Raw genomic sequence first — 27,556 nt, 5'->3', positions numbered from 1 at the left:
TTCACTCGCTGACGGACAGAGACTGAAATATCCGGTGACTCCGAACCTGTTGTCGGACAAAATAAAACCCGGACTCGGCGCTTTGACAACATTTGTAATTCAACTCGCTTGCGTTGTTTGGTCTGAGACTGATTTTGCTCGCCCCCGGGGGCGGGGGTCAGGGTAGTGTCGCCGCTGGGAGAGGGCCTGGGCCGAGGCTGAGGCCTAGGGCCTGGGGCTTGCTCGGTATTTGGAGGAGGCAGGTGTGAGGGAGAAGATGGCTGGCGCCAGTGGTAATGTCGCGCAGAAGACTTGGGAGCTGGCGAATAACATGCAGGAAGTTCAGAGCATCGACGAAATCTACAAATACGACAAAAAGCAACAGCAAGAAATCCTGGCGGCGAAACCCTGGACTAAAGAGTGAGTCTGTGACAGAATCAGAGCAGCAGTTATTGAGGCTGAAAATGTGTTGCTGGTTAAAGCACAGCAGGCCAGGCAGCATCTCAGGAATAGAGAATTCGACGTTTCGAGCATAAGCCCTTCATCTCGAAATGTCGAATTCTCTATTCCTGAGATGCTGCCTGACCTGCTGTGCTTTAACCAGCAACACACTTTCAGCTGTGATCTCCAGCATCTGCAGACCTCACTTTTTACAAGCAGTTATTGAGGCCCGACCTTTGTTACATCATTATACATTGTCCAAAAACAGCAGCCCAGTCAGTTATTAGCACCTTTTGTCAGAAAGTGCTTTGGGGTAAATGTCTAATACAAAAGGAAAGAGTTGTTTGCTCGTAATCACCATTTGTAACTTTAACACCCCCCTGTTTTACAGTATCAAAAGTAAACGCCCTAAACTTTTCCGTCAAGGCCCGACTTTAGCAAAAGTGCTGCAGATGCTGCTGGAAATGTGAAACAGAAGTAGCTGGAGAAACTCAGCAGGTGTGGCAGCCTCCGTGGAGAGAAGACATAGTGTTACGAGTTCAGCGTGGATGCGAAACGTCATTGACGTTGCTTTCTCTCCACAGATACTGCCAGGCTGACTTTAGTGCTCTGCAAGTGTCTGATTATTCTTAGTAGCCAATAAAAGACATACAAGAGCATAAGACAGGCCAGCTATTCTGCCCTTCAAACCTGTTCTGTAAGATCATAGATCACCTTGTGCAACAACTCTACTTACAGGCATGATATCTCTTTCCATTAATTACAAAACTGCACAGAAATTGACTAGTTTTATCCATATGTATTCACCATATGATTACTAGCATCCGTCCGGATGGAGAATTCCAAAGAGAGACAATCCTGAGTGAACACATTTCTGTCTTGGTGCTGAATAGCAAACCTGCTCATCCAAAGACAATGCCCTTTGATTATACTTTCTAATCATCCTGTCAGTGTCTCCCATCTTGCTTTGATCAGAAATGATGACAGTGCTCAATAATGAAATTACAAGATAATGAGGAATTTTAACATTGCAGAAAGGGTTGAGAACCACAGGGCACAATTGATTGACAAAAGGAGCAATGATGACATGAGATAAAGGTTTTACTCATTGAGTGGTTGTGATCTGGGATGTGCTGCTTGAGAGTGTGGTGAAAGCAGATTTGATTGGATATTTCACATTGAATTTGACTAGTATCTGAAGGAAAAATATTTGTGGGGCTCTGGAAAAGAACTGGGGGTTCAGCCCAGCTAAATTGGTTTCCTGACATCTTGTTCTGGAAAACTCTCAATTCTGTCAACTGTTCGTCATACAAGGGTCTGTTTCCATGCTGTCTGACACTTGGACTTGAGCCAAACTTGCAAACAACTTTAAAAATAAGTGGAAAAGCAAGTAGTGAACGGAATTCAAACAGTTTACAGAGAGGTATTGAGAGTTAATTAAGTGGGTAGAAAGTTGACAAATGGAGAATGATATAGGAAAATGTGAAGTTGTTAATTTTGGAAAGAAGAACAAAAAGACTGTGTATTTAAAAGGAGAAAAGCTGCAGAAATCTATAACATAAAGGGACAAGGGTATTTGTGCATGAAATACAGAAAGGTAGCCCACTGGTGGAACAGGTAATCAGAAAGGCTAATGGAATATTAAGGGGTTTTAGAGTGTGAGAATAGGGATGCTTTACTGCAAATATGAAAGGTGCTGGTGAGACCAATCTGGAGTACTGTGAGCAATTTTGGTCCCCTTATCTAAGGAAAGATATTGTTTCATTTGAGATAGTTTGGAGAAGATTCACCCAGATGATCCCTGGTATGGAGGGATTGTCTTATAAATAAGGCTAAACAGGTGGGTACTCTACTCACTGAAGTATTGAAGAATGAGAAGTGATCCCATTATAATCTTAAAGTGATAGACATGATAGCTGCACCTATGATTTTTCCCTGATTGGGGAATCTAGAGCCAGGTACAATTTAAAAATAAGATGAAATTTGGGAGAAATTCTTTAATCAGAGTGTTTGTGAATCTTTGGAATTTTGGGCTGCAGAGGTTCAGTCTTTGAATATATTTAAAGTAAAGATTGATAAATATTTGACGTGAGGGTTATTGGGATAGAGTGGTGTTGAAGTGTTTGATCAGTTGTGATCATGTTGAATGGCAGGTCAAGCTCAACATGCTGAATGCCTATTCCTTTTCTTACGTCCCTCATCCAGCTGAGAGGAAATGCTGTTTTTATGTCATTTAGTTGAACTCAACTGAAAGAGAAAACGTAATATTATTGCAGTAATGACTCGATGCAATCATATTCCCTTTTCACAAACTTCGACAGTCAATTTTTCACAGTAAGAAATTCTGTTTGATAACATATTTACATCGACCATCATTGAGTAACCAAGGAGGTAAATCATTCCAGTTGTACAAGGATTGCACTGGCTATCTTTTTAAACCAGTGAACCAACGTATAGCAGTGATATGCACACTTTGAACTTGAAAGTCAGACAATTTACCTGATTAGTTATTTTCAATCAGACATAGCGTAAGAAAGAAGGATTGCATTCATTCAATGATATTCATGACTTCAGCATTCCCCAAAGTATGCTACTGTTGTTGAAGCACTTTTTGAAGTGTAATCATTCTTCTAATGCACGAAGCACTTCGGTTTGCACGCGGCAAGTTCACAAAAAATCATAACCCAATAAACTGGATGATCTACTTTTCTATGTTGATCGATGGATAAATGTGAGAGGAACATTCCTGCACTTATATATTACCGTGGGATCTTTCACACCCTCCTGAAAGGAAGATGGACCATTTTAATGCCTCATCTAGTAATTTATGTTCTGTGATGTGAAACCATTTTCTTTGGATTGTGATGCCAGAGTCCTTGCTACCGAGCAATGACTGATTGCTAATAGCTATTGTATCGGGTAACATTGTCTGTGCCCACCTCACCCCTACCCCATGGACTAAAGTACAAAATTTTTTTTTACATTGTAGTACTGAAGGAGTTTAGCATTGTTTGAGAAGTTAACTTATTTCCCATCCATCTGTCCAATGCGCATGAAGAAGAAAGAGCAGCGAGTTCTCCCAGTTGTAGTTATGTTTTTCCCTTTACCAGCACTATCAAAAACTGTCCCTGTAAATAGCTATTTGCAGGACCTTGCTTATATATAGTTTATCTACACAATGAATAAACCATGTTTTATTGTTTTTCATGTTAGCAATAATCTTTATAGATTTAATATCCTGAATAATATTGATAACTTTTATGTATATTGCATGATTTAAGATGTTGTTTTCTATCCATTGACATTTGAATTTCTAAGATTTTGTGTAAATGTATTAATCTTATGACTGTAGCAACAAGGTAAAATGCCACATTTTCGTAATTGTTGTAATATATTCTTTTTAGTCATCATTACTTCAAATACTGCAAAATCTCAGCTCTTGCACTTTTGAAGATGGTGATGCATGCCAGATCAGGTGGAAACCTAGAAGTGATGGGCTTAATGTTGGGTAAAGTGGATGGTGAAACAATGATCATAATGGACAGTTTTGCTCTCCCTGTGGAAGGGACAGAAACAAGAGTCAATGCTCAGGCTGCTGCATATGAATATATGGCTGCCTATATAGAGAATGCAAAACAGGTATGTTAAATAATTTTACAGTTTTTTTTCAACTTCCAAAATTATTCCAGCTTCTTAGAGTGCTGGTAGTCAAATGGTACAGTTTAAGAATATGTTGCTAATGCAAGAAAGTTGTTTATTTCCAGGTCTTTTAAAACTATTTTTTTGTAACTTGAGTGTCCGTCTACATTTTAGTGTACACTTTCAAACTGTGTACACAGATTTCTGTAATTATGTTTTTGTCATGATAATTGCAAGCCATTTCCAATTCTGAAGATACAAGGTTCCTCTGTTTACGTTTTTATTGACACTTGCTCATGTGAGCACGTCACTCTGCTAATCTGGTCACTGGCTTCTTGCAAATCTCTTCCAAACTTTTTATAGAATTTATTTTTTTTCTCTGTCTGAAATATCTATACCAAAGTAAGAGTTTGAAACACAAACAAAAAACTCATATTTGTCTGGTTGCATTTAACCATTAAATGATCTTTAATCACATAATTGATGGATTTGCTTAAAGGTGTTCACTCTTCTGAAAGATGCATGTATGGACTTAACAAAGTCTGCTCAGTCCTGTGACTGCTTTAAAACCTTACCTCCGGAATAGGAGGAGGGCACACTGAACAAGAGTAGACAAGGGTCTGCTGAGTAAGTGAAGTAATATATTTGGATGGCTGCATTACCCAAAACACTACTTAGGTAATTTCCCCTACCCATTCTCCTCTTCTAACCAAACAAAACTTCTTTCTGCCAGATTGGTAAGTTACTAGTTGTTTTTTCTCAGTCGTCTCTTTGGAAATTTAAAACAGTGGGAATGGAGTTTAGGGCAGTTAAGGGTCACCACTAGTGTCCCTGCTGACTTCACCTGTGGAAGCGTACCCAACTCCAGCTTCTCTGAGACCGCGTTAGGTAATTGGAGCTGGATGAAGTTTGGATCATTCACGCAGCTGAGGGGTTATTGAGAGGAGTTAGAAGGAGGTAGTCACGCCTCAGGTAAAAGAAGAAGGTAGATGGATTACATTCAGGGGACAGAAAGGGAACTGGCAGGCAGTACAGGGATCCCCTATGGCAGTTCATCTTAACAAGTCCACCATTTTTGAATACTGTTGTGGGGGAGGTGGGGCGCTTACTGGATTAACCCATGGGGTACAAGTTTCTGGCATAGAGTCGGTCCCCGTAGATGAAAAAGGAAGGGGGAGAGGAGCAGAGCATTAGTCATTAGGAATTCCATAGTTAGGGGGACAGATAGGAGATTCTGTGGGAACGAGAGAGACTCATAGTTGGTGTGTTGCCTCCCAGGTGCCAGGGTTCACAATGTCTCGAATCATGTTTTTGGAATCCCTAAGGGGTGAGGGGGAGCAGCCCCAAGTCGTGGTCCACATAGGCACCAATGACATAGGTAGGAAAAAGGATGGGGATGTCAGGCAGAAATTCAGGGAGCTAGGTCGAAGCTTCGAGCTAGAACCTACTGAGCTCTGGTTTGTTACTCTTGCCACGTGCTAGCAAGGTGAGAAACAGGAAGAGAGAGCAGTCGAACACGTGGCTACAGGGATGGTGCAGAAGGGTGGGATTTGTATTTCTGTATAATTGGGGCTCTTTCTGGAGTAGGTCCTCTGCAAACAGGATGGCCTACACCTGAACCAGAGGGGTACCAATATCCTGGGGGGAAATTTGCTAATGCTGTTCGGAAGGGTTTAAACTAAATCACCAGGGGGAAAGGAACATGAGTTGTAGCTCCAGTGTACAGGAGGTTAACTGTAGTGATATCATAAATAAGGTTTCAAGGTCACAAGAGTGTACCAGCAGGCAGGAAGCTGGTTTGATGTGTGTCTACTTCAACACCAGGAGCATCCGGAATAAGGTGGGTGACCTTGCAAAATGGGTTGGTATCTGGGACTTCGATGATGTGGCCATTTTGGAGACCTGGATGGAGCAGGGACAAAAATGGTTTTTGCAGGTTCCAGGGTTTAAATATTTCGGTAAGAACAGAGAAGATTATAAGAGAGGGGGTAGTGTGACATTGTTAGTCAAGGACAGCGTTATGGTGGCCGAAAGGATGTTTAATGAGGATTCGTCCACTGAGGTAGGATGAGCTGAGGTTAGAAATAGGAAAGGAGAGGTCACACTTGGGAGTTTTCTATAGGCTGCCAAACGTTCCACTGATTTAGAGGAAAGGATTGCAAGGATGATTCTGGATAGGAGCGAGAGTAACAGGATAATTGTTATGGGGTCTTTAACTTTCCAAATATTGACTGGAAATGCTATCATTCGAGTACTTTAGATGTGTCAGTTTTGTCCAACGTGTGCTGGAGGATTCCCTGACACACTATGTAGACAGGCCAACAAAAGGGGAGACCACCTTGGATTTAGTATTGGGTAATGAACCCGGCCAGGTGTTAGATTTGGAAGTGGGTGAGCACTTTGGTGATAGTGACCACAATTCAGTTGTGTGTACTTTAGTGATGGAAAGGGATAGGTATAAATTGCAGGGCAATAGCTGGGGGAAAGGCAATTATGATGTGATTAGGCAAGATTTAGGATGCATAAGATAGGGAAAGAAACTGAAGGGGACGGACACGATTGAAATGTGGAGCTTACTCACGGAACAACTACTGCATGTCCTTGATTAAGTATGTACTGGTCAGGCAGGGCGGCAGTGGTTGAGTGAGGAAGCTGTGGCTTAATAAGGAATTTGAATCTCTTGTCATGGAGGAAGAAGAAGACGTATGTAAAGATGAGATGTGAAGGATCAGTTAGAACGCTTGTGAGTTACAAATTAGCCAAGAAAGATCTAAAGAGAGAACTAATAACAGTCAGGAGGGGACATGAGATCAAGGAAACCACAAAAGCTTTCTATATGTATATCAGAAATAAAAGAATGACCAAAGTAAGATTAGGGCCTTTCAAGGATAGTGGTAGGAAGTTGTGTGTAGTGTCCGAGGAAGTAGGAGAAGCAGTAAATGAATATTTTTCATCAGTACTCACACTGGAAAATGACAATGTTGCCGAGAAGAATACTGAGATACAGGCTATAAGACTAGATGGGATTGAGGTTCGTAAGGAGGATGTTAGCAATTCTGGAAAGTGTAAATATAGATAAATCCCTGATCCAGATGGGATTTATCCTAGGATTCTCTGGGAAGCTAGGGAGGCGATTGCTGAACCCTTGGCTTGGATCTTTATGTCGTCATTGTCTACAGGGTTAAAATCATACAACACCAGGTTATAGTTGAACAGGTTTAATTGGAAGCACTAGCTTTTGGAGCGCCACTCCGAAAGCTAGTGCTTCCAATTAAACCTGTTGGGCTATAACCTGGTGTTGTATGATTTTTAACTTTGTACACCCCAGTCAACACCAGCATCTCCAAATCATTGTCTACAGGAATAGTGTCAGAAGACTGGAGGATAGCAAATGTTGTCCTCTTGTTCAAGAAGGGGAGTATGGACAACCCCTGTAATTATAGACTAGTGAGCCTTACTTCGGTTGTGGATAAAGTGTTGGAAGAGGTTATAGGCGATAGGATTTATTATCATCTAGAAAGGAATAAATTGATTAGGGATAGTCAACACAGTTTTGTGAAGGGTAGGTTGTACTTCACAAACCTTGAGTTCTATTTAAACTGTGGTGGTGATATACCTAAACGTATTTGGTATACACCTCATGTGCAACTAGAAATGCATCCATAAACTCAGCATGCTAGGAATTTAGTGGTAGATCAAACTTAGTTCAAGAATTTATTTTCTTTCTCAAGCAGAAAGAGAAGGTGCTTTGGTAAGCCAGCAGATGGTGCTATTCAGCTTTGATAATTACTGATGAGTTAAAATATCTTTGGTTTAAGCAAAGTCTTCTAAAATTGTGAAGTCTTATTGGAACCACATTGTGAAAATCAATTAGAAAGAATTACAGCAAATAACATTAATTGAAAAAAAAGGCAAGAAGAGTTTTCACAATGCATGTTGCTTAGTCATTTCAGGAGTATGATGTGAAGAAACTGCTGCATCTGATTATTGGAGTTGAGTGAACTGAAGTACAGAAACAGTTATAAAGCCACGAATAATTTGCTATCAGCTGCAAATATTAGTTGAGCTTCATCATCCAATCACACTCACCACCTGCTTCAAGCCTACTGTCATCATTTACGATTAGAAATTTTGAAAATGGCAATAATGGATCATATCACAGTATTTTATAAGACAATACCTTTGAATTTATTAAAAGCACCACAGCTTCTGTTGTGAGAATTGAGTTTACATTTAAGCTATACAATGTTTATTAGTTTTAATTGGAAATCTACATCTGAAATCCTAGTGCATCTTTTACAAAGCTTTTTTTTGTTTCAAATTATAGCAACTGCAATTTTTATGGTTGCCTTTTTTTAAAAAAAAATTCTCAACATTTTTGCTTGTATTGTTATAAGGCATATTCAGTTGAAAACAAAATTTGTGAGTTTTTTTCTATTTTTAGGTTTGCAATCTAAACTTTATTCTTGCTTTTCAAATATTGTCCATATTTAAGTTTATTTTCCAATTGCCTTAGGTTGGCCGTCTTGAAAATGCAATTGGCTGGTATCACAGTCACCCAGGTTATGGATGCTGGCTTTCAGGAATCGATGTTAGTACTCAGATGTTAAATCAACAGTTTCAGGAACCATTTGTAGCAGTTGTGGTACGTACACTATAAATGTTGACATTTTTTTCCCCCTAAAATATTGAAGTTACAATTTCAAAATGAGGACCGAATTACATATCATATTCACTGGTTTCAGAATGGCTTGATTTTCCTAACAACTCATGGCTCACATTGATCACTTAAGCTGTAACTGGACTTTTGTTTGTTCAGTTTAATTTATTTAATCTTGAAATATTCAATATTTAACTTTACCTTTATAAAATTGTTGCAAGAAAACATATTTAGCTCATTATACTTGCACATGTTATCAAAGAGTTCTCCTATCCCTCTACTATATTTATTTCCTTTTTAGTATATTATCTGTTTTTGTTTTCAACTCCTTTGCTTCTCTCATTTTGAAACCAGGAATATTTCATTTTTGGTCCTTGCTATAACCTAAATAATGTGTGTGAATGTTATTGTACACCACAAAAGTAATGGGTGCCTTTGACTAACCAATTGTATTCGCAAAATGTACAGATTTAAAACTACTTGTCCACAGCAATCTTACTCAGTTTAATTCTATTTTTTCTTCACTGGCTTTCCTTAATTTTTCTCTGGCTGTTTTTACTTTCTTTCTTCTTTCTCATTGTTTTCTTCCATTACTCACCCTTTCCATACCAAAGTTGTCCTAACACTGTAAAACATTTCTCCACCACATGACTTAATCCGGCAGTGAAGATATCAATTCCACCCCAGATGGGGTCCTTCTGCCCAGGATATACCTACTGCAGATCTAATCCTAATGACACCGATCATATCTTCCTCCTGTACCTTGACTCAAACCATGCATTTCATTGTTTTGTTTTACTCCTCATGGGTTTCCTATTATTAGTGCTCGGAATAATTCTGCATTTGTGTCTTCGGCTGTCAAATGTACCTTTTAATTGCTGTATTTCCATTTACAAGATCAAAACAATGACTTTCCAGCAATGGAAGAAATTTCTCTTCATCCAGTAATGAATGTTGGAAAATCAGCCTGATAATTCAGCAACAGAGAAGGTGTTGTGCAAGGTGATGGTGGTAAAGTTAATGTTCGATGTCATCAGCGTATTTGGGAGCACAGCTATGATTACACATTATATCGCCGAAGGCTTGCACATGAATAAGAAATAGAGAGCCAAGTATAAATCCTTTAGGAACAGGAGAAAAATAATAGGAATCAGGAGAAATGACTGCAAGTGTTACACTGACAACAATAAGATAGTTAAGAATGAAGCCCAGCAATTGCATTTCCATGTAGCTGGAGTGATGTCTGGGAGGCTCGTGTGGTCAATATCTGTAGCAGATTGAGAACAATGATGAGAGAACGTTTTCCTTTTTCACAACTAGCAAGGCTGTCATTTATAATTTTCTGGAGTAGAGTGGTGCTGGAAAAGAACAGTTTAGGCAGCATCCAAAGAGCAGGAAAATCGACGTTTCAGGCAAAAGACCTTCATCAGAAATACAGCCTCTGCAGTCATTATTTTTACCGTTTATTTCATTGCTTTAACAGGTCAGGAATCTGACTTGAGAAATTCAAACATGGAATTCCAGGAAAAATGGGCATTGGAGTATATTCAAGTTCTTTGGAGAGAAATGGGAGATTGCTGGGTCAATAATTTAGAAGGATGACGGGGTTAAGGGTTAGCTTTTTGAGGAGAATGGTGTTAAAATGTTTGGAGCAGAGAGGAGCAACACCTAAAGAGCAATATCTGTTAGCACAGAGATTAGGAATGGGAGTTGAGCGCTTAGCAGTTTAATGGGAATACAGTTGAAGGAGCAGATGATGTCTCATGGGGAAGATGCATTTGAATTGGAATGTAGAGCAATGAAGAAAAAATTTAGAAAGCTGTGAGTTCAACATAAGGGCAGCAGGGAACTGTAGAAGAAGCTTGGTGAAGTGGATAAGTGCAAGGGAGAGAAGTGTCAGCTGATCAGAAGACTTTATCTTCATGTCAAAGTAGTCTGTGGGTTCCTTGCATCTATTTGATGTGAGGGTGAAGGAGACATAAGAGGGTTTTAAGCAGGTAACTTGCAATAAATCATCCGAGGGTTATATTTGCATTTAAAGATGCAAATCTGGCAGCAAACGGCTAAGTCATAACCATATTGTCAAATAAATACATTCAAATTTCGATTTTAGGGGAAAAGGGTTATGGGGAAATGGAAAACGTGAAAGAAAGTCATGGTTTATTAGGGTCTGGGGCATTAAAGATGAAAATGAGGGTGTGGTTGAGCAAATCAAGTGTAGCAGAAATATTGTAGTGAATTGTAGGGGTGGTTAAATATGTGATGGGATTTTACCGAGAGGGAGAGATCGAAGGAAAGGTAAGAAGATAGTGAGCTTTCAATTTTCCATATAATTTTTGAAGTCTTCTAAATTCATTATTTCATAGGTCATATAATTGTATCTATTTCAATTGATTTTGATGGAATAAATTGATGGTTTATACTGTGCATTACGTTTAGGAGATGGTTACACACACACTATTTATGTGCAGTATTTATTAATTTTTCAGTGGCTTTTTTAAAGGTAATTTAAGTTGATGAGAATAATTTATATAGTTATGTTGATCAAGATTTATTGTTTTAGATTGACCCTACAAGAACTATATCTGCTGGAAAAGTAAACCTAGGGGCTTTCAGGACATATCCTAAGGTAACTTTTTTTCTGCTAATTTTTTTTAAACATTCATTTATTTCCTTCTCCTGAAATCATTAGTTATTATAGGCTTTTGCATTTGCCCCACCTGGCCATGCTTTGTTAAAAAAAAACTCTGAAACATTCAGTAGGCGGCACGGTGGCTCAGTGGTTAGCATTGCTGCCTCACAGCACCATGGTCCCAGGTTCAATTCCAGCTTCAGGTGACTGTTAGTGTGGAGTTTGCACATTCTCCCTGTGTCTGCATGTGTTTCCTCCAGGTGTTCCGGTTTCCTCCCACAGGCCAAAGATGTGCAGGTCAGGTGAATTGGCCATACTAAATTGCCCATAATGTTAGGTGCATTAGTCAGAGGGAAGTGGGTCTGGGTGGGTTACTCTTCAGAGGGCCGGTGTGGACTTGTTGGGCCGAAGGGCCTGTTTCCACACTGTAGGGAATCTAATCTAATCTTATGTCAATGAACAAGCAAGGACATGCACTGTCCTGTTGGATAATGAGACTAACTGTAATGCCCTTCGTCATTTGCCTCTGCAAAAACTGATCTTCCAAATCCACGTGGCTCAATGACCCATCACTTCGAACAATGGGAGAGAACCCAAGATAAATGTAAACTAGGAAATAATAATCTGCTGTGCTATTTTTTAGAAAAAAATTGTATTAGGAGCCCAAACTAGAAGTCTAGCATTTGTAGCCACCCCACCAGCCATATATAAATGTTGTCACTGCCATTGCACTGATAAATGATCCATAGAACAATGCTTTGAACTTGTGATTCCCTGCAGGCTTCTGATTCTGCTGTTACATTAAATATCTTAATTTCCTAATTTAACTGTCACTTAGATGCTTGCTGCAGTCTAAATTGCTTGATTTGGCCTTGATGGTCTCTCCTGCTTTAGTATCTAAGTTTCTTTCTCTCTCTCTGTATCTCAAACTTTATATTGTAGGTACCTATTAGCCTCAGCAACATCAATACTTTTGGAGACTTTTCCCAGTTATTGTCTTGATATTTACAATTTTTGCTCGCTGTCTTCTACCACCCAACCACTACTGCTGGCCTTGCAACAACAAGTTGCATTTATATACAGATGTTATCAATATAATTTCTCCCAAGGCATTTTGTAGGAGTGTTAACAAACAAAATGTGACATTGCATCTTATCAGGAGATATCTGAGGAATAACCAAAAATGTATTCAAATAGATGCTGTTAATGAGGTTTCTGTTGAAGGAAAGAGAAATGGAGATGTGGGGATCTTTAGGAAGGGAGCAGCAGAGTTTAGGATCTAGGTGCCTAAAGGCATACCTCTCTTTGGTGGAGTGATTAAAATCAAGGATACATGAGGCCAGAATTGGAAAAACACAGACTCTGAGATGATAAGCAATTTGAAAACTAAATTGAGAATTTTGAAATTGAGACTCAATCAGGAGACAGAATAGGTCAGTTGTTTTGATAATAGATGAATTTGGAGTGGGTGGAAGTAATTGCATTTGTATTTGTAACAGTTTGGATGAGCTTAATGTATAGGGGTTGGGAAATGGAATGCTCACCAGGAGACATTGGAACAGCTGAGAGGAAATAAAGTAATGAATGAACTTTTTTTGTGTCCTCTGTCTGTCAGCCATTCGTTTTGGTTCTCCTCTGCTTCTTAACTGGCCAAATATGACTTTTTTTTCTTTGTAGACAACATGCTCCCTATTAATTTTGATGAGACTTTAGATGCAGATGTTGTCAAAGAATAAATCAAGGGAGAGACAGACATCAGCTTCAGAGAAATAGAAAACGGAGAGAAGAGATTGAGCAAGCAAGGTTGTGGAGAAAGTCGGGGTGAATATTGGAGACAGATTCATGGCATAACGATAGTTAGAAATTGGGAGCTGATATACACATTACAAATCAGATAAGGAACAAATTAAAAGAATCAAGAAGGCAAAGGATTGAGCTGGAATCATTCTCTCACTGCTGAAGTTGTGTTCGTTTTGAGTGTGGTTGCTAGCTTTTCTTTAAATTGAGAGCTTTTATATAATTTTCAAACATAGGTAATTTTAATATTTTTTAAAATGTTGTTTAAAAATTCTATGATATACTTTATTTTCTAGGGTTATAAACCACCTGATGAAGGTCCGTCAGAATACCAGACTATTCCACTTAACAAAATAGAAGATTTTGGAGTACATTGCAAACAGTAAGTCACCACCTAGGAAGTTTTTGTCTCAAATTCATCTGCTCTTCGATGAATGATAACTTTGCAATGGTTACAGAAAAAAGTGCTTCATTTAATTTTGAGTATTTTCTAGCTCTCTTGAACCTGGTGGTATGATGATTGCAAAGATTTCAGGGTTTACTCATTTGAAGCCGACAGCAGCTTATTGCATTGCAAAACCTGAAACTCAGGAAGTCAATATCAGCTGCTCTGTTCAGGTCTTCCCAGAATACAGTAGATTAGAAATAATTGCCTAGATCTTCTGTAAAATGACAACCGTCATCAGATTGCCAGTCCACAGTACCTATTGCTGCCCTACACTTCTGGTTGGCTCTTCCAAGCCCAGCTTCACCAGAAATTCGGAGTGTAATCCATTACTGCTGTAGTGTTGGGGTACGTTGCCTCGTTTTTACTGCAGTGGCTGTAGCAAGGTATTTTAAAGTTCCAGGATCAATATTGGTGAAAAGTTTGATGTTGGTGTCAAGGAGTTGAGCAGGGTTGAGATGGAGTTGGGGATCAGGTCTGTGGCAGATCTGATTGCATCACCTCAGGGTTTTCTTTTAGTTTTGTTCATTCATAGGATAGGGCCACCTTAATTGCTCTTAGCAAAAATATGATGGTGAGCTGCCTTCTTGAACTTCTGTAGTCTTTTAGAGTGTAGAGTCACCTATAGTGCTGTCGGAAAGGTGATTCAGGACTTTGACCCAGTGCCCATAGTAAGCAGCGGTGGAGCAGTGTGGTGGGTTGAGGATGCATTGAGTGTGGAGATCAGTTTTGCAGTTCCCTCCGGAGTTAGAGTAGGATTTTTCTGTCTAACATTTCTTGGGTAACTATCCAGGTAAGTACATTGGAACTGCTTGACATTTCCAACTCCAATTCAGAATTGAAGACTTTTACAGAAACTTTTGGGGGATAAGGGAATTGTCTCTTGGAGGTTGAAACTTCTTGGGCAGATTTCATGCATGTTGGTATATTGTAACATTTATGGAGTCCTGACACACACCTTGGGTCAGACACCTGTCTCCAACAGTCCACAGATCAAAGGCTCTGAGTCAATTGAATTAAGAAGAATTTGCACTGTTAGTCTCACAACTCAAACTCTTGTAAATTCATTGATCAGACTATTACAGATTATACATAACTTAAAACTAAAACATTTTCTTAATTATAATCTGAATGATTTATTTTTGCTTAGGTATTATGCCCTTGAAGTTACTTATTTTAAATCATCTTTAGACCGGAAGCTGCTTGAACTTCTGTGGAACAAGTATTGGGTGAACACACTCAGTTCATCAAGTCTGCTAACAGTGAGTCGTGTACCTTTTTTAATTAATCTAATTTGAGGTGATGATGCGGTGAGAAAGTGTTATTCTTTTCTGTAGCAGTTATTACCTTGTTGGCAAGAACATTTTCTTTACCATAGATTGCTTGTAGCCAAAATGCAAATTTAAAAACTGTGTACTTGACTTACTGCATTACACTGTAGAATTGGAGCATTCTAATTTTTCTCTGTAATAATGCTAAGATTACATAATAATCTGTCCAGACACAATGAATCGAATGGCCTGCTTCTGTACTGTAAAATTCTATGATTCTAAAAAAACTAAATGTCCGAAGCTAGATTTGTAGTTTCCACCATGACAGTTAAAATAGTAAGTTATCAAAGAGTAGAAAGTTTGCAAGGAAATATTGACAATTAAGCAGCTAGAAACTTAGTAAATGTAATATTATGTGGGAAAATGTGGACTTGGTCGCTTTGTCTGGAAGAACAGAAAAGCAATAGACTATGTACGTGGAGAGAGATTGCAGAACTCAGTGGTTCAAAGGGTTCTGAGTCTCCTGATGCTAAAGGACAAAATATTTATTTATTAGAAGTGACTGTTTGTTTGTTTGGTTTTCAGGGCATTGATTAATTGTGGGGTCACCAGTATCAAGTGAAAGGTTTTGCGTGCATTACAGGCAGATCGTACCATTAAAGTGCACCAGGGTAGCAGAACAGAGTGCGGAATATAGTGTTACAGCTACAGAGAAGGCGCAGAGAGAGAGATCAATAGTAACATTCCAGAGGTCCGTTCAGAAGTCTGATAACAGTGCAGAAGAAGCTGTTCTTGAATTCATGTGTTCAAACGTTTATATCTTTTACCCAATGGAAGAGGGTGGTAGAGAGGATGACCAGGGTGGGAAGAGTCTTTGATTATGTTGGTTGTTTTCATAAGACAGCAGGAAATATAGATGGAGCCAACTGCATGGAAGACTGGTTTGCATGGTGGACTGGGTGTGTTCATGACTCTCATGGTTTCTTGTGATATTGGGAACAGCAGTTGCCACACCAGGCTGTGATCCATCCAGTTAGGATACTTTCTATGGTACATCTATAAAAATTGGTAAGGGTTCTTGTGGACATGTCAAATTTCCTTACCATCCTGAGGCAGTAGAGACATTGTTGTGTTTCTTAAACTTCTCGCCGACGAGATTGAACCAGGACAGATTGTTGATGATCATCACTCCCAGAAACTCTCGACCATCTCCTCCTCGGCACCATTGATACAGACAGAGGTGTGCCCTCCACTCCACTTCCGAAGTCAATGACCAGCTCCTTCGATTTGCTGGCATGGATGGAAAGATTGTTATCTTTACAACATGCTACTAAGTACTCATTCTCTTTGCTCTATTCTGTCTTGCCATTGTTTTGATCCAACCTACGGTGGTGGTGTTGTCAGCAAACCTGTGAATGGATTTGGGGCAGAATTTGGCTTTACAATCGAGAGTATATAAGGATCACAGCAGGGAGCTGAGTACGCAGCCTTGCAGCACACCGATGTTGAAGATTATGTTGGAGGAGATGTTTGTCTCCTATTTTGACTGATTGTGGTCTATTGGTCTGGAAGTCGATCCAGTTACAGAATGGGGAGCTGAGACCTAACTTCGAGTTCAGAGCTGAGTTTCTTTGAAATTATGGTGTTGAAGACAGAACTGTAGTCAATAAGTAGGAGCCGGATGTAGGTATCCTTGTTATTCAGATGTTCCAGGGATGAAGATAGGACCAGGGAGATGGCATCTGCTGTAGACTTGTTGCACCAGAAGATGAATTGAAAAGGAACAAGGCAATTTATTAGGCTGGAGTTGATGTGAGCCATGACTAACCTCTCAAAGCTCTTCATAATGATGGCGGTCACAGCAAACGGACAGTAGTGATTAAGGCATGCTGCATGATTTTCTTTGGCACCAGAGTGATAGTGATCTTCTTGAAGCGGTGAGGATTTCAGATCGTAGTAAGGAGAGGTTAAAGATGTGAATACTCCCACCAGCTGGTCTGCACAGGATCTGAGTGCTCAGCCAAGGACTTCATCTGGGCCAGTCACATTCCATGGGTTCACTCTCAAGAAGGCTGATCTAATGTCTGCAGCAGTGACAGTGGGTACAGGTGCATCCAAGACTCATGGGATGGATGACTTTTTTTTTACTGATCTTCTGTTCAACCAAGTGCAGAATGCATTGAGCCCATTGGGTAGGAATGTACTGTTGCTTGTGATTCTGTTCGACTTCACTTTGTAGCTCGGTATGTCATGTAAGACTTGCCACAAATGATGGGTATCCGTGTAGTTAGTCTGGATCTTAAGCTTATTTTGGTATTGCCCCTTAGTGTCTCTGGCCTTGTGAAGGTACCTGGATTTCCTGCATCAGTCAGGGTTGCCCGATTTCTAAACCTCAGACCTGCACTTCAGTCGGGAGTAGATCACCCAGTTCATCCATGGTTTCTGGTTGAGAAACATTCAGATTAACTTCTTTGGCACACCGTCTTCTACACACTTACTAATGAAGTCCCTATGATAGTGGTATACCCATTTAGATTGGCTACTGAGATCGTGAATATGGACCAGTCCACTGACTTGAAGGAGTCCCGTCGAAACCCTTCCACTGCCTCGGACCAACACTGTTCTACTCTCTCTTCTGGATTTTCACACTTCATTTTCTGCTTGTAAGCTGGGAGCAGGAGCACAGCATTGTGATTTGATTTTCCAAAATGTAGATGGGGATGGAGCAGGAGTCATCTTGGTTATATAGCAATGGTCAAGGCTGTTCAAATCTCTGGTAAGACAGGAAACATGCTGATGGTATTTTGGTAGCAATTGTTTTGAGGTATGCCTGGTTGAAGTCACCGGCAACAATGAACAAGGTTGCGGGGTATTCTGTCTCAAGACTGTTTTTGTAATGTCTTATACTTTGCCAAATGATTTCTTCACTTCCTCATAGGGTGGGATGTCAACTGCTGTCAGAATAGCGGCGGTGAACTTACGTAGCAGGTAGTAGGAATGGTATTTTACTGGAAGATATTCTAGGTCCAGCAAGCAGTAACTCCCATGAGTCATCACATCCAAGCATCAGGAGGCAGACCCCATTGCTCCTTGACTTGCCTGAGGATACCAAGCAGTCCGTTCGGTGAACTGAGAAACCCTCTGGTTGTAAGGCACAGTCGAGCTGTATCTCTGTAAAACAGGACACCCAGCAGGTCTTTATTTTTCCTAATTGCAGCAATCCCTTTATTTGATGTCCAGTTAGTAGCATGGTTTGGAGGGACTAGATTGAGTTGGGATATCTGGTTGGCATGGACAAGTTGGACCAAAGGGTCTGTTTCCATGCTGTATGTACAGCACAGTATGTATGCTATGTGACTCCATTTCTGTTGACTTGTGTAAAATGAGTATTAAATAATTTTTCAATATCCTCTAAAATGATCATTTATCAATTAAATTTAAATCTACAACACACAACGAAAACATTGTTTCCTAGTTACAACAATATTTTAATTGGCACAAGACATCAGGCTTAAGTTAGCAAAAAATGTTTTTTATCAAGCTAACTGGCACACACTTCTACACACAAAAAAACCATCACTCTGAACACACTGTTTGCATTGACCAGGTTGCAGCTAATACATTTACATCACATTTCAAGGCATACAACTCTATGGGCCAAGTGCTGAAAATGAGATTAGAATATATAGGTGCTTTTGACTGGCATAGCCAAAGGGCCTTTTCTCTGTGCTGTAAACTTTTGCCTGTTTGATTTAACCACCCATCCCCATGCACCAGTGGCCCTTTATTCTGCCCCCAGGTGCCAGACAGCTTCTCCTTGCATCCATGGAAACCCCATGAATGACAGCACCACTTAAGTTCACTTCATTGTATTAATGGTCCAAAAATGGGGGAAAAAAATATAAATGTCCACCAGTATTTTCACATAACGTGCCTACTTCAGTTGCCACTCACCTAATGAATTTAACATACCAAGGATTCTATGACACATCCAAACTTGTGATGTCCATCATCCCAAAGGACAAAGCAACAGGTGCATAGGAACCAACTGCACGTTCCCTTCCAAGTCCCATTCCACCCGGAGATGAAACAAAAATGGCTGTTTCTTCACTGTCACTGGGTCAAAATCTTGAAATTCCCTCCCAAACTCTCTGGGTACACTTGCTACTCTATCAAGAAGGTTGTTCACCATCCTTCTCTAAGGCGATTAATGATGGCCAATTGCCAGTAACACACACTTTCTAGAAGAAAAGTTTTAAAAATCATGCAGTTCTATGTTTGAATCTTTCCTATTGGACTTATGTCCCTGCCACAGGACTCGGGCTTGATCTCTTTGCACTCAGTTTGATACAAAAATGAGAGAATTCAAGAACCAGAGGAAAGTAACTCCAATGCGAAGAGTAGAGTAGGCCAGATGAAGTCATAATCAACAATACAGTGGTATGGCCAGACATTGGCACTGCAACCAATTCTAATTACTGGGACACAAGGGGCAATAACACTTCGCTAAAGTTAGTGCAGCAAAACAAATGCAGCGTATCCTCGTAATGTAAGTTTGAATAATGGACAAAAAAACTGAAGTAATTTGAGCTGATCTCTTAGAGATTTTTTAAATGATTAAGAGAGTGAAGAGAATAAATTGGTATATTAAACTGAATACAAGAAGTTCAAGGCCATACTAGTCTGAAAAAGCTGATCTCGCCTGTTTTCAGAAATTAAATAGATACTGGGGCCCTTGCAGTGTAGTGGTAGTGTCCCTACCTCTGGGCCAGATAGTCTCGGTTCAAGTCCCATCTGCTCCAGATGTTTGTTAGAACATGTCTGAATATCTTGATTAAATATCTCTATAAGGAGTTCAAGATGGCAGTCAGATTTGGAATTTTTGCAGGAAATGCTATCCAAAGGATAATCAATGCATGAGACAGATTCTTCAATAACAATGGAGCTTTAACCCATGCATTAATTAAAGAAAACAGTTGGATTTTACACTGGGGATGGCATACGGTGCTTTGGAATGAATGATCAAATTTGGACCCAAAGGCTGCCATTAATTGTAATTTGGGAGTTTCAGAAACTCTGTAAACAAAGGGATGCTGATAAAGTAGCTTTCCCAAAATTAATTAGCGTCTTTGTTTTAACAAAAGTTAAATTGTGAAACAAAATACATACCTCCAAGTTATCTGTTTTATTATTTACAAAGATAGACTTTTAATATGTAACTTGTTTCACAAAGACTCCAATGTTTCACGTTGAAAATGCCTTCCAGCAAATAAAGCACTTCTGAAGAGTATTTATTGTGGTGCTATGAGAAGTGGCAGACTATCTGTACACTGAAAGTCCCACAAGCAGCAATGTGGTAGCAATCAATATTTTCTTTAGTGTTGACTGGGAGATAAATGTTGACCGGAGCATCAGGGATAAATTGCCTGCTGTTCAAAATAATGCCGTCTAAGACAGCAGACAGGGCTTTGGTTAAAAATTTCATCCAAACAGTGACACCTTCCTCAGCACTGCATTGGGATATTAGATCAGATTTCTGTGTTCACGTCTCAGGAGTGCAACTTGAACTTGCAACCAACTGATTCAGAGGTGAGAATGTTAGTGTGTGTGTATCATGGTTGACATTAATTGCTGACACTTGAGACACTGAAAAAAGAGACAATGAAGCAGAGAGAACAACACAAAAAGAGAGAAGCACACAGAGAAGCAAACACCAGTGCATTCAATAAAGCAGTTACAGAACAATCAACTTTAATTTTTGTAGTGATTGCTTATGAAACTGCAATCCAGTGTTCCCAGATATTCATCCCTCTATCTAAGCTGTAAAACCTACACTTTCCATCTCTCTCCTCACTACTGGCAAATACCACAAACATCCCAATCTACCTGGTAATGTGGAAAATTGTCCAGATGTGTCCTATCCACAAAAAGCAGGACAAATCCAACCCACCCAGTTACAACCCTATCAACCCTTGATCATCAGTGAAGTCATGGAAAGTCTCATCAACATTACAATCAGTTTCAGTACTCAGCATTAAACTGATCACAGTTTTGATTCCACCAGTGCCAGTTAGCCCCAGACCTCCGTTTTGTCTTGTTCTATTGCCCTGTGTTTGAACCTATATTCCAAAGGTGTAGTGAGAGAGTGACTTCCCTTGACATCAAGCATTGGACCAAGTGTGGAATCAAAGAAACCAAGCAAAATTAAAGTCAATGGGAATCTGTGCCTGTGGTACAGGGAGTGTTCCAGTCCTCTGGCACTGTCCCTGATTCTAGCAATTCCTGCAAGATTACAAGTAATGCCTGCACTATCTCTTCAGCTATCTCCCTTAGAACTCTGGGATGTTGCCCATCTGGTCCAGATGTTTTATCCACCTTCAGGCCATTGTTTTTCTAGCACCTTTGCCTTTGTGATGGTCACCATTCTCAGCTCTGCCCCCTCACTCTCTTGAATTTTTGGGATATTTCTCATACCTTCCACCATTAAGACTGACATGAAGTAATTGTTGAATTCTTCAGCCATTTCCTTGTTCCCCATTATTATCTCTCGGCATCATTTCCGGTGGCCCAAGGTCCACTTTTCCCCCTCTTTCTTTTGTCCTTTTTAGATATCTAAAGAAACTCTGACAGTGTTCCTTTTGTATCACTGGCTAGCTTACCCTCATATTTCATCTTCTCCCTCTTTATTTCTGTTTTTGTTGCCACTTTGATCTAAACTATGGAACAAAGTGACCAGAGTGGTGCTGGAAAAGCACAGCGGGTCAAGCAGCATCCGAGGATAGGAAAATCAACATTTTGGGCAAAAGCCCTTCATCAGGAATAGAGGCAGGAAGCCTCCAGGGTGAAGAGCTAAAAGGAGGGGGGGGGGAGATGCTGGGGAGAAGGTAGCAAAGAGTACAATAGGTGAATGGGGGGGGGATGAAGCTGATAGGTCAGAGAAGAGGGTGGAGCAGATAGGTGGGAAGGGAGATTGGTAGGTAGGACAGGTCATGAGGGCGGTGCTGAGCTGGAAGGTTGGAGCTGGGGTAAGGTGGGGGGGAGTGGAAATGAAGAAACTGGTGAAGTCCACATTGATGCTCTGGAGTTGAAGTATTCTGAGGCGGAAGATGAGGTGTTCTTCCTCCAGGCGTCAGGTGGTGAGGGAGTGGTGGTGGAGGCGGCCCAGGACCTGCATGTCCTCAGCAGAGTGAGAGGTGGAGTTGAAATGTTGGGCCACGGGATGGTGGGGTTGATTGGTGCAGGTGTCCCGGAGATATTCCATGAAGCAATCTGCGAGGAGGTGTCCAGTCTCCCCAGTGTAGAGGAGACTGCATCAGGAACAACTGATGCAATAAGTGATATTGGTGGATGTGCAGGTGAAACTTTAATGGATGTGGAAAACTTCTTTGTGGCCTTGGATGGAGGTGAGGGAGGGGGTGTAGGTGCACGTTTTGCAATTCCTGCGGTGGCAGGGGAAGGTGCCAGGAAGGGAGGGTGAGTTGTTTGGGGGGCATGAACCTAACCAGGTAGTCACGGAGGGAACGGTCTTTGCGGAAGGCGGAAAGGGGTAGGGAGGGAAATATATCTCCCTGGTGGGGAGAAAGGGTGGTGGGGTCCGTTTGGAGGTGGCGGAAATGTCAGCAGATGATATGGTTAATGTGAAGGTTGGTGGGTGGAAACTGAGGACCAGGGGGATTCTGTTCTTGTTACGGTTGGAGGGGTGGGATTTGAGGGCAGAGGCGCGGGATGTGGATGATATGCGTTGGAGGGCATCTTCAACCACGTGGGAAGGGAAATTGCGATCTCTAAAGAAGGAGGCCACCTGGTGTGTTCTGTGGTGGAACTGGTCCTCCTGGGAGCAGATATGGTGGAGGAATTGGGAATATGGGATGGCATTTTTACAGGAGTTGGGGTGGAAAGAGGTGTAATCCAGGTAGCTGTGGGAGTCGATGGGTTTGTAAAAAATGTCAGTGTCAAGTAGGTCGTCATTAATGGAAATGGAGAGGTCCAGGAAGGGAAGGGAGGTGTCAGTGATGGTCCAGGTGAATTTAAGGTCAGGGTGGAACGTGTTGGTGAAGTTGATGAACTGCTCAACCTCCTCGCGGGAGCACGAGATGGCGCCAATGCAGTCATCAATGTAGCGGAGGAAGAGGTGGGGAGTGGTGCTAGTGTAACTACGGAAGATGGACTGTTCTATGTAGCCCACAAAGAGACAGGCATTGCTGGAGCCCATACGTGTGCCCATGGCTACCCTTTTGGTGTGGAGAAAGTGGGAGGATTCAAAAGAGAAATTGTGAAGGGTGAGGACCAGTTCAGTCAAACGAATGAGAGTGTCGGTGGAAGGGTACTGTTGGGGACGTCGGGAGAGGAAGAAACAGAGGATTTGGAGGCCCTGATCATGGCAGATGGAGGTGGAGAGGGATTGGATGTCCATGGTGAAGATGAGGCGTTGGGGGCCGGGGAAGCGGAAGTCTTGGAGGAGGTGGAGGGCGTGGGTGGTGTCTCGAATGTATGTGGGGAGTTCCTGGACTAGGGGGGATCAGACAGTGTCGAGGTAGGTGGAGATGAGTTCAGTGGGGCAGGAGCAGGCTGAGACGATGGGTCGGCCAGGGTGGTCAGGCTTGTGGATCTTGGGAAGGAGCTAGAATTGGGCGGTATGAGGTTCCTGGACTATGAGGTTGGAAGCTGTGGGTGGGAGATCTCCTGAGGTGATGAGGTTCTGTATAGTCTGGGAGATGATGGTCTGGGAGATGATGGTTTGGTGATAGGGGGTGGGATATGGTCGAGGGGGCAATAGGAGGAGGTGTCTTCGAGTTGGCGTCTGGTTTCAGCGGTGTAGAGGTCAGTGCGCCAAACTACCACTGCACCCCCTTTATCTGCTGGTTTGATGGTGAGGTTAGGATTGGAGCAGAGCGAGTGGAGGGCTGTGCATTGTGAGGCTGAGAGGTTGGAGTGGGGGAGGGGGGTAGACAGTTTGTTCCAAACCTGTCTATAACTCTGGCTTCTTTGTCCACCATGCAGTTTGCATTCCCACTTAGCATTGTATTATCAGCCCATACATATGTTATCCTCCATCTTTTCATCTAAATCATTAATATAGATTGAAATAGCTGAGCCATCAGCATTGATCTGTCTGGTATTCCATTAGTCACAATCTACCAATTTGACAATGCCCCATTTATTTCTACTCTCTGCTTCCTGTTTGGTAACCAATTGCTTATTTCATATTCATTCATGGGTTGAAGGCATCACTGGCTAGGTCAACATTTATTGTCCATCCCAATTGCCCAGAGAGCAGTTAAGAGTCAACCATGTTGCTGTGAGTGTAGTCACTTTTAGGCCAGACCAGGTAAAGATAGCAATTTCCTTCACTAAAGAACATTAATGAGTTAGACGGAGTTTTCCAACAATTGACAATGGATTTATGATCATCATTAGACTCTTAAATCCAGTTTTTTTTTTATTGAATTCAAAATTTCTCTATTTGCCATGGTGGGATTTGAACTAGGTCCCCTGAAAGTTCCCTGAGTCTCAAGATTAACAGTCCAGTAATAATACCAGTGGACTGTTGTCTCCCAGCTCTATCTACGTCAATACATTATCATAACTCCGGGAACCTGTATCTTGTCACATATCCTCCCTAAAACTAAGGAAAATGATTGCGATTGTTGGAGGTCAATCATCTCAGTCCCTGGATATCACTGAAAGAGCTCATCAGCGTTGTATCCTAGGCCTGAATACATTCACCTGCTTCATGACCTTCCTTTCATTATAAGACCAAAGATGAAGTGTTTGCTGATGATTCTACAATGTTCAGCACCATTCACAGCTCCCAGATACTGAAACGGTTCAAATCCATATTTAGTAAGACCTGGTCAACATTCAGGCTTAGGCTGATAAGTGGCACGAAACATTTGTGCTACATAGGTTCCAGTCAATGGCCATTTCCAGCAAGAGACTATCTGACCATCTCTTCATTAAATTCAGTGGCATTGCCATAATTGAATTCCTCCATAATCAACATCCTGGAAGTGATCATTGAGTCATATAAACATTGTGGTGACAAGAGCGGATCACAGGATGGAAATTCTACACGTGTAACCTGTCTGCTGCCTCCCCTGAGAGGTGAAATACTGTCTACTTGCTTTGGTGAGTGCAGTTCCAATAACACTTGACACTCGACCATTCAGGCCGAAGTGACTCTACCAGCTTATTTATTCCACTCACTGCTGATGCAGAGTGACTGTGGTGTGTACCATCCACAAGATACTTGGCAACAACTCAGTGAGCTTCCTTCCAAATTGACAATCGAGAAGGATAAGAGCAGCAGATACATGGGAGCACCATCACTTGCATGTTTCTCTCTAAGCTACACACCATCTCACTTGAAGCCATTATTGCCATTTCTTCACTGATTGTTTAGTCTAAATCTTGGAACATCCTCCCTAGCAACACTGAGTGGGCCTCATCACAGGAATTGCAGCAGTTTAAGATGGTGGCTCACGTCTAACTTTCCCAAGGATGTTCAACAAATGCTATCTACCCCCCTTCCTGTGGAAGAATATAAAATATAAACTGAGTCCCATATTTGATTACCAATTCTGCCAAGTTATGTGACTCCTGCAAAATGATGATATCAGACCAAAGAATTCCTCAATGCTGTAGAGCTACAAATTTCAGAGCATCCACCCTAGAGCTGAGAAAGTGAAGGAATATCCCTAAGTCCTACTAAAATACGGATCATTGGAGTGAAGTTAAAACCCACTCCTATATCCAGTGGGTGTTGCTGACCAAGCCAACATCCAGAGCCCATCTCTAATTGCCCTGGAAAAAGATATTTGGGAGCTGCCAACTTGAATCGCTGCAGTCTCCGTGGTTTAGATACCCATAAGTGCTGCACTTGATGTATATCCCCATATTATGTATGATTTGGTATTGTATTATCACCATATTCTCAATTTTAGACATAAGTCACTAAAGGGAAAATAAAACAGAAAACATGTATTCACCTAGTGCGTTTTAATATTATTGGATGACCTCACTTAGTGTTTGGTATAGGAATTGAAAACCATGTACAGACATCAGGTGAAACGTGGATAAGGAGCTGGATATTCAAACCAGCATGAACAGAAATGATGATTCTCAATTTGAAATCCTGTTACTATTGGAATACGTTTCTATTATAAATTCTCATCTTTACATGCCTACACAAATTTGCCTCATTGTTATTACACTCTCTCATCAACAAAGGCACTCTGGTAGATCATTTGAATTTCCAAGCTGTATTGTGGATAAATGTCTTAATAAAAATCTGCATTTCTTATTTAACTGCAGAATGCTGATTATACCACCGGACAAGTCTTTGACTTGTCTGAAAAGTTGGAACAGTCAGAAGCCCAGCTTGGTCGAGGCAGTTTCATGCTTGGTTTGGACACCCATGATAGAAAATCTGAAGATAAGTTAGCCAAAGCTACACGAGACAGGTAAAGGCATTTTAAAAAAAAAAGTCTAATGTTACCGAACTATTGTGTGTATATTTTAAAACTGAGCAAATTCAAAGTTAAAGTTGCAACTGTATCTCTCTACTTTCAGAATTAAAATTTGCTGTATATTGGACAGCAAATATATTTGCTGTCCAACATACAGCAACAATATAAAGGCAACAAAAAATTTCATATGCCTTATTTTGCAAAAGGAATTTTTTTTATTTTTGTCAGAACTGTTGAGAGGGGGAGAAGGAAGAGACTATAATGGAGATGCTATGTAAAGTGATTATTGAGAAACAAGATCTCTCTGGCTCTGAGTAGAATGGGATTACTTTACCTTTTTCTCCCTGCACAAGGTGTCTAATGTAAGATTGTTCATTTTCTGAAATAAACTGGATTTCAGCCCTTCCAATTTAGTTATTTTTATTTTTTTTCCAGCTGCAAGACTACTATAGAAGCTATACATGGCTTGATGTCCCAAGTTATTAAGGATAAACTCTTCAATCAGATCAATGTACCTTCTGCTTAATGTCTGGCAAAGTACCTTTTCCGTCTGGCAAAGAAAACACCTTGCAGAACATGTGTGTGTGCAGCATGAAGAGAGTCCTTTCAATTAAAAAGTTTTTAAAACCTACAGCATCTGCAGTTATATCCCAAGATGCTAGTGACACATTGAGAACTAATGGTTGTTTTCTTGGATTTTGTCATCTTGACTGTCTTAATTTGAAACAATATTGCTAAAGTTTCATTAACTGGCAGTTTGTCTGACCACCTTACTTCATTATGAGTAAACCTGCTCTTTATTGAAGCATCAGAAGTCCAAAATAAGAAATAATCCATGGTGGAACTTCTAAAAATAGAAAATGTAAACAGTGTGCTTTGTGTTATTAAAACAAGTTAGTATACCAGAATTTGTACTTTTTAAAATTGAATTGCACTGAAGATGCGGCATGTTAGCGTGTTTCAAATATGTAATGTACTTTTTTTTTAAATTGGGTATTATTTTACAATTGGGTAAAATTAATGACTGCAGATGCTGGAAACCAGATTCTGGATCAGTGGTGCTGGAAGAGCACAGCAGTTCAGGCAGCATCCAACAAGCAGCGAAATCGACGTTTCGGGCAAAAGCCAGGGCTTTTGGATGCTGCCTTATTTTACAATTGACCTACTCAGGCATTCACATTTCTAAACTAAGGTATATTAACAATTAAAAAAAATTCTTTTTCA

At 40.7% G+C, this 27,556-nt stretch overlaps 1 protein-coding gene across 1 annotated transcript; it reads left to right on the top strand.

Annotated features, from left to right (window-relative positions):
• On the top strand, nt 1-27,556 carry cops5 (COP9 signalosome subunit 5). Its single transcript, XM_060824107.1, has 8 exons — nt 1-399; nt 3,825-4,059; nt 8,576-8,704; nt 11,283-11,348; nt 13,445-13,530; nt 14,744-14,855; nt 26,178-26,326; nt 26,768-27,556. The coding sequence occupies exons 1-8, from the start codon at nt 257-259 to the stop codon at nt 26,856-26,858; spliced, it is 1,011 nt and encodes a 336-aa protein (XP_060680090.1). The 5' UTR covers nt 1-256; the 3' UTR covers nt 26,859-27,556.

Source organism: Hemiscyllium ocellatum, chromosome 4 (assembly GCF_020745735.1).
Source record: "Hemiscyllium ocellatum isolate sHemOce1 chromosome 4, sHemOce1.pat.X.cur, whole genome shotgun sequence".
NCBI classification, from domain to species: domain Eukaryota; kingdom Metazoa; phylum Chordata; class Chondrichthyes; order Orectolobiformes; family Hemiscylliidae; genus Hemiscyllium; species Hemiscyllium ocellatum.
The sequence above is the reverse complement of the archived record's forward strand: the minus strand, read 5'-3'. Positions and strand labels throughout refer to the sequence as shown.